Source organism: Solanum tuberosum, unplaced genomic scaffold, assembly GCF_000226075.1.
Source record: "Solanum tuberosum cultivar DM 1-3 516 R44 unplaced genomic scaffold, SolTub_3.0 scf00091, whole genome shotgun sequence".
Taxonomy (NCBI): domain Eukaryota; kingdom Viridiplantae; phylum Streptophyta; class Magnoliopsida; order Solanales; family Solanaceae; genus Solanum; species Solanum tuberosum.
Window position 1 is genome coordinate 97,614 of NW_006239016.1, and position 9,908 is coordinate 107,521.

Sequence of the window (9,908 nt, forward strand, 5' to 3'; positions counted from 1 at the left end):
TGTTTGCAGAGCAATACCCTCTTTAATAATGTGGACACTATGGAAGAGAAGAAATGCCAGAAGACATGGTGGAGACATCAATTTTCACAACATGGTGGTACATGTTCAGAAACTAATAAGGCAACTGATTGTGATGTGGTTCCATGGATGAAAAGATTACCAGATGACTGGCCAACCATGGTGCATGTGCTTAGGATGTACAAACCCAAATTGTATTACCAATCAGTAGCTTGGAGACCCCCTGAAGGTACAGTTATTAAGTGTAATACAGATGGGGCTTGTAGAGGCAATCCAGGATTGAGTACATATGGGTTTTGCTTGAGAAATAGTGAAGGAAATCTAATCTATGCTCAAGCAGAATCTATTAGAGTTATTACAAATATGGAGGCAGAGGCAAGAGCTATTTTGGAAGCTTTAAAGGTCTGTAAAGAGAAAGGATTACAAAATGTTATCTTAGAAACAGATTCTTTATGTATGATGAATTTTATAAGAGGAATATGGAAGATCCCATGGGAGATGGCAGATATATACCAGGCAATTATCAGAGTACAACAGCTACTTAACATTCAGGTCGCACATGTTTACAGGGAAGGAAATTATCTTGCATATTCATTAGCAAATAGAGCATATGAGCAAGAAGGCAAGCATATATACAATAATTTTCAAGAGCTTCCCAACATTTGTAGGAAGATTCTGAATGCAGATAAGTCACAGATCCCTAATATTCGGATCAAAACATGTAAGAAAAGAGGAAATACAGGGCAGTTCAACAGCAGTAATTAAAGAAACAAAGGAAGCACACAGTCAAGGGTATTCATCAGATTCAATCATAACAAACTTGATCAAATTAAGCAATGAATATAGGGTTACAAAACAAGAACAAGATCAAGTACAATAGAGAGGTTATGTACGGGACTGGGCAGCAAGAAGACAACGATTTAGGAGAAGGCTGGATTCACCTGAAATCAGAGCAAAATGAAATTTTGTTTTAGTAAAAAACGGAAAAAGGGATACACTCACCATGGCAGCTGCAATAGGTATCAATGAAGCTCATCTTCGTTAAATGCCTAAATTTTCTTTTTTTTTTTTTTTTTTTGTAATAGTTGGGTCAGCTCTTGGACTTGCGCTTTAATAAAATGGTCCAAGGGACCAAAAAGTTAACCAAAAAAAAAAAAAAAAAGTAACAATTTCATTATAAAATGTCTATTTTACCCTTAATGAAATGATTTACAGTCACATAAATTTCTACAATTCATTTTGGACCACAAATTTTAAAAGTCTTCCTTTCTTTCTTAAACTTCGTGTCGAGTCAAACTACCTCACATAAAATGGGATGGAGGGAGTACTTATTTTCTTCATTTCAAAAGGAAAATTACATTGTATAAATGTTTTACTAAAATAATATTTATTTATTTGTTTATAAAATAATATTATTTTTATATATTTAGCTGATCAATATTGACGTAGGGCCAAACATGTAACCTTTCATCTTGAAAAAGGGCTTTATGCAATCCAAAAAAAAAAAAAAGAAAAAAAAAAAAGGAAAATCCGTTGACAAGTTCAAGGCGTAGATCAGTTGACAGTTCAACAGCCTATAAAAACCCGGTGCGCGCCAAACCCACCGAATTCCTCCCAGTTCACACCGGTCCGCGGATTTCTTCTGGTTTACGCCACTGGTCAAAATGTATGATTTTTTTCAATTCAATTTCAATTTGAGCTACTGATACATCGGAATTCCCATGGCTTCATCGTCGTCTCTCACCGGCGAGCGAGCTGTGGTAGCACTATTCATTGCTCGGATTGTTTTCTCCGTCCCTCAATCTCTCCTCTCTGAATCTCTCTCCCTTTCTCTCCTCTCGCTTCTCGCCCTCTCCGTCGAGATCTCCGTCGATGCATCTTCTTCAGTTCCCCTCTCTCACTTCTTCAAAACCAGGTTAGTTTTACTGCAATTATTATCCTGAATGAAATGATTTTTTAGGTGGGAGCGGACTGGGCCGGGCCGGGCGGAAATATGAAAGGTAAAAGAGCTTAGGAGTGAAACATTTGAAGTTGCAACCACTAGGCTGCATCTTCAATTTACAATTTTACATAATTTTCTCCTTTGATTTATGTTGTTCGTTAAATTAAAAATTTGGGGTTGAGCAGGGTTAAATTTCTGAATTTCTGAATTGAGTGTTTTTTTCTTGTTAAATGTACAGTTTTTGGTTTATATACATAGTCTTGGTACTGTTTTTCAGGCCTGGTGCTTCATCAGGGATATTTTTGGGGGCAGTAACGCTGCCTGGTGTTATGGTATCGAAGTTGATTCAGATGTCAAGAGCAGTATCTTTAAATCAATCTGGAAGTGAAGGTAGAACTCTCATTTTTGAGTAAATTGAGCTTTCGTAGTTTGAGAACTTCATATTATATTGGGAGCAAATATTTTCCCCGCCCCCCCACTCCCGAGAAAACACTGCAGGGAGTGGACCACCACATTGTCATTAAAAAGGCAATCTACGTTGATCAGAAATTTCAGAAATGAGCTCTTCCTTTAAGGATTCATCCTTCATGTATTACCTCAAAGCGCTTCGTTCAATCAAACCCAATTTCTTAGTTGTACAATAAGACCAAAAACAATCCAGAAGAATTTTGTTGATCTCATCAAGATGGTTGAGCTCAAGTTTCTTGGATTGGATTTGGTTATGTTGTGGGAACCCATAGCAAAGGTGAATTCCTGGAAAAGGATTGTTTGCTTCCATTAATATCCAAGCTCCTTGGTTATGCTATTGTTACTGCCTCCACCACTGTTAAACTTCCTCAGAAATTGAAAATGCTCCAATGCTGAAGTGTTAGTGTTGTGAGCATTGAGCTTGAAGTAGTTGGTTATACCATTGCTTAAGCATAGTCTTCACAAAGGACTTCCATTTTGTGCTTTTGGAGAGAATGCTTTTCTTTTGACTCAAGCTATCATTCTGGTTGCGATCATCTATTATTTTTCTCTGCCTTTGGGAGCGAAGACATGGATTAGAGCATTATCATATTGTGCTATAGCCCCATCTGTTTTGGCAGATCAAATTGATCCCATCCTTTTTGATGCCTCATATGCCTATCAGCACGCAACTTTCTTTTTGCTAGTATGCCCAGATCTGGAAGAGTTTTAAGAACAGAAGTACTGGGGAGCTAAGCTGTTTAACCTTTTTTAATGAACTTTGGTGGTTCCATGTTAGATTTTTACCAGTTTTGAATTTGTAATTGTTGCATAAATACCATGACACTTGGGTAAAAGAAAGTACTTATTGTTATTTACCCTCCATCTCTAAAATGCTATGTTCGAATCACTTGAAAAATCTTCGTAAACTGGTTCTTGCAAGGATAATTCATTGATGAGCAAATGAAGCACTGTTTTTTTTTTAAAAAAAAAAAAAATTAATTCAAATGAAGCAGTAATGACAGTGAAAGTGCAGTATGAAGAAGGATAACAGTACTGTAAATTGGTAAGTTTGGAAGTACTATTTTCTGTATTCACGTAGCTAACTATTGAATCTCCAATCTTATATATTGTCAAGTTACTTTCCATCTTGTGATGTTTCTACATGGAGAAACCCTGTCTAGTAGAGGAAATGTGTAATCTTGCTTCTGCTTGTGTAGCTGAGAACACGTTTTTTTTTTTTTATATATATTTGTTCACCTAATAGGTTGATTTCCATCAGTCACTTCAAAGTATTGGAGAGTTTGTATTCGGAAATTATGTTGAATCCTACCTTGCCTCACCTGTATGACTTACCTCTTTTAGTTTTGACCTTTTAACAGAGCTTGAAAACCTGCAACTACTGTATTGGGGGACATCTGCAAGTTGCTACACGGTGCTAGCTTACCTCTGCTTCATTTTTTACCAACAATCAGACAGCAAGAATTGTGCTACTTCTCGATGTAGCTTAAGTTGTATAGCATTGTATTTTGTAGTCTGCTGCGTGTCTTTTGCTGTGAAATCTCATAGTGGTAGGTCAACTTCTCTTTCTTTATATTCACTTTTTTGCTTCATTGGTCAACCTAGTAAGTTGCTGACAGCTATGTACTCCTTAACAACTCTTTTGGTGAACTTCTCCTGCAGGGTGGTATACAGCAGCTATCTTATTGTGGCTATTCTCTCATGGATATGCAGCAGTAAAATTAATTCAGAATATTCTCCACACTTTTCCAGCATGCGCTTCAATTGGTTGGTCATATTACTATATTTTTTACTTTACTAAATCTCTAGTATCGCAAACTACTAAATTGCACACTTGATATGAAGGTCCACTCTGTTGTGCGGAAATGCAGTTCACATTCACTCTCCACTAATCACAACAAAACTATGCTTTTTCGGCATGTTGCTATAGACAATATGAAACAACAACTATTTGTCTAGAGCTTCATTCTGCCCATTTACCTGTTTTTCTTATTCTTTTCTCGTGATATCTTGTAGTTGATCTTTCAGAAAGGAAAAGCCTAAAATTAAAAAAATTTAAAAGTTGACAGTTAACTTTAGGCTTTTTAAACTCTTTTTATGTGCTTAATTTAGGGCTACTCATATTTTGGGTTCTGTTAGTGAGAGTTTAAACTATTTTTTGATAATAATGATCTTTTTTTATTTTATATGTCATCTTAGATTTGCATTAAATGATATATACAGATTGATTTTCTTATAAGAAAGAAGTATGGTTCGTGTTGAATGTAATATGTTTTTTTATTTAAAATTTGTATAGTGGCTCTAAACCTTGATATTTATTTGGAAACATCTCTCGCCTATTAGAGAAGATTAAAGCTACTTGGGTATTGTAGTGTCTTTCTGTTGCAGGATTGGGTTCTATTCATTGATTTTATCTTATCTGACTTTTGAAAGAGAATTCCGATATATTTTATGTCCAATCTAAGGGATAAAAACCCTCTGATACCATATCTCTGATTTGACGACTTTGAACAATGTGCCAGATATTAAGTTGCACTGTTAGAACATATGTTCTTCCACACAATCTTGCACTGTTAAGAGCTTGTTTTAATTCCACACAATCTTTATTTCTTGTTATTTCAGAGATCAGAGCCTCAAAATCATTTGATATGTCCTATTTGGTTTGCTTTGTTTGATGACTGGCCCTCCAGTCCTCTGCACAGTTATTTACGTTCTTATTTCTCTTCTTAGGAGAAGCGCTACTGGTTACTGCTGGTCTTGTTATCTATTTTGGGGACATGCTAGCTTGTACTGCTGCTAAGGTTAGTTTCTCACATTTTACTTTCTCTGATAGCAGATGATATAGATACCTAACAAGCAGTATTTTTTCCGTTAACAGTCCCATGGGTACTTTACTGCATCTAAGTTAGTGACTGTACCATATGGAATCCAAAGAAGTGAAGTTAGCGTTATTATTCAGGTATTATACATGCTGTTAACTTTCTAGTGCATTCTCCTCTTTCTGTGATATAAAAAGGTTTCTGATTCACGGTATGTAAAATGTAACACTATGTTCCAGGGATTGATTATTGGCCTTCTTCTTTTCCCTATGCTGTTCAAATACATGCTTCAATTTCTTGAGCGAGTCAGCTTGGCATCTTCTAGAGATACCACAGATAGTCATATGAGGCGATCTTGTGTGTTCTACATTTCCCTCGCGTGTGTTCTCATTATAGCTGTACCATCATGGATGCAGCTTGTTCAAGATTTTCATGTGCACCCTTTTCTATGGTAAACCTCCCTTCAGAACTTAATTCTTTTGGATAATTGCACATATTATGCTGGATATTGTTATTATGTTGCGTGATTTGGTTAACGGAGGTTTAGCTGGATTATTAACACTTGTGTTAGACAATTAGGCCTTTTAAACTGGATGTGCAAGCATGTGATAGACCTTGAAAAACATGTGGAGATTTGATCCTTGATAAATATAATTGCTGCATGACCTCTGGTCAGGTCTGTGAGTGTCACCCTCGTTACGCATGTAAATTGTAAGTGTATGTTATTCTAGAGGTCAATCTTATATTCAAATGTTGAATAGTGAATAAACAGTTACCTGAGAACCCAAGGTATGACTTAGTGGTCAATGAAGTGGGTTGAAAACCATGAGATCATAGGAAAAATCCCATTGGAGGCAAAACACTAGGTGATTTTTCCAGTGGAAGGTAGCTAGTACCTCGTGGAACTAGTCGACGGTTGGAAAAAAAGACACATACATTTACCTGATTTTTTTATTTTTTTTAAAAAACATAGTTACCTGTTACCTTATATGATGCAAGAAGTTCTGTGTGACATCTAACTAGTAGGTAAATAATACCTATTTAAAAAACAGGTACTGAATGAGAAGATAACAGGGTAGAGAAGAACTTTGCAGTGTCTAAATTTTCAATGTGTTCAGCTACTAGCACTTTCTTTCATACAGTGACTATCTCATATCACATTACTATGAATTAAATAACATATCATTTACCTCAAGACATATAAAGGATTACTATCTTTTGTTTATATTTTGGTTTTCTGTGTCTTCGATTGCTGCAGGGTATTAGATTTTGTTCTGTCAGAACCGCTTAAAAGGTTGTCGCTGTGTATCTATTGGTTGGTTGTTATTTATGTATCAGTTATCAGATTTTACAACATCTCTAAGAGCAGTAAGATTGAGAGGATTCTTCTTCGAAAATACTACCATTTAATGGCTGTTTCAATGTTTGTTCCTGCTCTCATACTTCAGGTGATTTGAGTTGAAATTCTTTAGGAAGTCTTTTTCCTTCTTTTGGGCCTATTGTTTATTTTTATAGGAGTTGTTGACCATCTGTATCTTTCTGCAGCCGAAGTTTCTTGATCTGGCTTTTGGTGCAGCTTTGGCTGTTTTCTTGATGTTGGAAATTATACGAGTAAGGTTTCCCTGCACTCTTATTTTCTTTCTGGATATTGCAATTCAAAAGAATGTTCAAATTAAAAGAACATTCCCAGTTTTAATTGGAAAAAACCAACATAAAACAGAATGTCTGTCACATAGATCAATTAGGGTGGTAAAGATTGTATTCAATTTCAAGATTATGCACACTTTTCAAATGAAGCCAAGCTTGCCAAGTAAACATATCTTATATTCACTTCATTTTGACTTTGATGAAGCTTCTGGACACATTAAACAGCAATCAATCAGTAATATAACTGAAGTCTGAATAGTTTTGTTGCACTTACATTTCAGACATGGAAGTATGTATATATATATATAAAAAAAAAAATGCAACATGTTCTAATGTTCTTTTTCTTTTTCAATGTTACCCAAGTTCTTGGCAACTTATTATAATTTCTGGCAATGCTTAAACAATTTATGATGCTTCACAATATTTATCATCCCTTTTGAGGCAGATATGGAGAATCTGGCCCTTGGGACAGCTTGTGCACCAATTTATGAATGCCTTTACAGATCATCGTGACACTGATCTTCTTGTTGTCAGGTTTGAAATAGTTCCTCCATAGCATGAAATTAGTTGCAGCATATACATCTTCTTAACTCTAACCATTTTCCTTCCTTCCACTTTCAGCCATTTTTCACTCTTATTAGGATGTGCGCTTCCTATCTGGTTGTCCTCTGGTTTCAATGACCGGCCATTAGCCCCTTTTGCTGGGATCTTGAGCCTTGGAATTGGAGATACAATGGTAAAGTCGCTATTCTTTGCTTGTCCTGTACCTTTTTCGATGCACTAGAACCCACTTGATGCTTGCTTGGAACCATGTGAATTGTGAATTGTGAATTGTGCAGGACAATGAAACCTACCTTACAGTCTCTCCATATCTGCTCATATATAAAGTTTAATTTTTTTTTTCCAAGACAGGAATAATATTGATAATTTGGGCATTAGAGAATGAACTTACAGCTGTTGGATCATTATTGATTTGTCATTTATGCACTGTAAATTTTAATTGTAATCTTCTATGTAGGCATCAGTGGTTGGATACAAGTATGGGGTCCTCCGCTGGAGCAAAACCGGCAGTATATCTCTGTTCCCTCTCTCGTTTCGTCATTGCTTCTTTTGTATCCCCTCACCATCTGAATCTACAAATTCTCTTTGTAGAGAAAACAATTGAAGGCACTGCTGCTGGTATAACGTCTGTCCTGGCTGCATGCTCCATTCTACTTCCACTTCTAGCTACAACCAGATATGTTCAGGTCTCTCTCTCTCTCTCTCTCTCTGGACATGTACAAAAGGGTGTCGGCATGCATACCCATTCAGACCAAAAAAGGCTTCCATAAGTGCGTATTTATGAGAAAAGAAAGTTACATGGTCATGCTTTTACACTATTTGCAGTTATGCAGCTTAAATTTGTTTTATCTGATATTGAAGAAGCAAATTTCTGTGATCACCTTAAAATTAACCTCCTTCCTTATGAATAATGAACCTCATTTTAATTCTTTGATGGTCCCTAGTTATCCAAATTCATGTCTACTTGGGGAATTAATGTAGACACTAAAACACGTGAACTTTGCGCAACCTCTCAAATTTCCTAATATAAAATTTAACTATTGTCAAAAATCTCGTTCATTGAGCTTTGTGGTTGATCTTTAATCCTGTATTGGCAATTATGCAGAACTGGTTCTCTCTTCTTTTTGCGGTGACAATAAGTGGTCTGTTGGAAGCCTACACTGCCCAACTGGATAATGCCTTCATACCTCTGGTGTTCTATAGTCTCCTGTGTCTGTGAACACATATCTGCTGACCTGAACTTTAAACTACTTTTCTGAAAGACAAGATGCTGATCTTTCAACAGTACTGGTTTGCGCGCACACATTCTTTTTGTAGATATTACCGCTGTAGAGTTGCATGACATGTACTATTAGATGGTAAACACCCTCCACCTCCAACCCTTAAGGTTGTGGGTTCGAGTCACCAAAGAAACAAAAAGGTGGGAGCTCCTAACGAGGGGTATAAAAAAAGTACAATAGGCTGATAGGAGAAAAAGCAAGAAGCTACTCTTTTTGTAATCTAGATGTAGAATTTGTTTCCTATAAAGCACAAAGTAAGACTATTTTTGAAACGTTTTAGCTGTAACTTTTGTCTTGCATACTTTTCCTCCTTCCCACGGTATGGATGTAAATGAATATTACAGTAATCTATCAGAGTTTACAGACACTAGGAGAAAAGTATTTGTCAAAGTTTCCATGATATGTTAAACGAGCAGTAGTTCAAGCCTGCCAGTGAAGTAGATTGATAAGAGCTAACAAAAGCGTCTGCTCTGTTAACAGTTTATGTGGGGAACTTAAGCAGTAGTGAACTTGTTGGATAAGTGCCTACTCAAATTTGTAGGTTCCTCGTATGGTTTGATTTGGTATTTGAAATTCGAACGATGTTAGGACAGAGGGATAGTATATCTTAAGTAAGGATTACATAAAATAAGAAAAGACGTTTATTGTGTGCCACCACGTTAGAATTGTTTTTTTGGGGGGTACACCACCATGTTAGAATGCTCCAGAGTACAGACTAGGACAATGTTACTCCTCGCGGATTACTATTTACGAACGATTTTTTCAATTATTTTGTTTGTTGATTAGACTTTAAAAATAAACTAATTTAATAGTATTACTTCTTCGAAACTAATTTAATATCAATCTTTTGATCATGAACCTTTTGCCCTCTTTACGTCGTTCATCAGTTGGTGACGCCACTACAAAAATCAAGTTAAAAAATAAAAAGCCGGAAATTGACTGATTTTATTTCTTAGCTCGAATTAACTAAAGCAATATCTCCCTTAGTTGAACCATCTCTAGGGATCATGAAAGATGTTTTACTATTTATCAATAGATTAATGATGATTTTTTTCAGCAAAGTCTTATTTTTTCCTTAGTAACATTTGTTTGAGGTTCTGCAACTTCAATTTTTACAGACTCAGTTTTTTTGAGTTTGTGAAAGATTTGAAAACTAAAGTTTGGAAATTATTT

The 9,908-nt window shown here is 35.9% G+C and overlaps 1 protein-coding gene and 1 pseudogene across 1 annotated transcript; both read left to right on the forward strand.

Annotated features, from left to right (window-relative positions):
- The first annotated feature begins 1,546 nt into the window (after positions 1-1,546).
- On the forward strand, positions 1,547-9,113 carry LOC102589990 (dolichol kinase EVAN). Its single transcript, XM_006347136.2, has 14 exons — positions 1,547-1,933; positions 2,238-2,350; positions 3,790-3,978; positions 4,091-4,195; positions 5,159-5,229; positions 5,307-5,387; positions 5,487-5,698; positions 6,506-6,695; positions 6,793-6,858; positions 7,340-7,428; positions 7,516-7,630; positions 7,913-7,964; positions 8,047-8,141; positions 8,561-9,113. Exons 1-14 carry the CDS (start codon positions 1,740-1,742, stop codon positions 8,672-8,674), a joined length of 1,686 nt encoding a protein of 561 aa, XP_006347198.1. The 5' UTR covers positions 1,547-1,739; the 3' UTR covers positions 8,675-9,113.
- Positions 2,654-3,438, forward strand: LOC102579631 (mannose-P-dolichol utilization defect 1 protein homolog 2-like; annotated as a pseudogene).
- Positions 9,114-9,908: the final 795 nt, after the last annotated feature.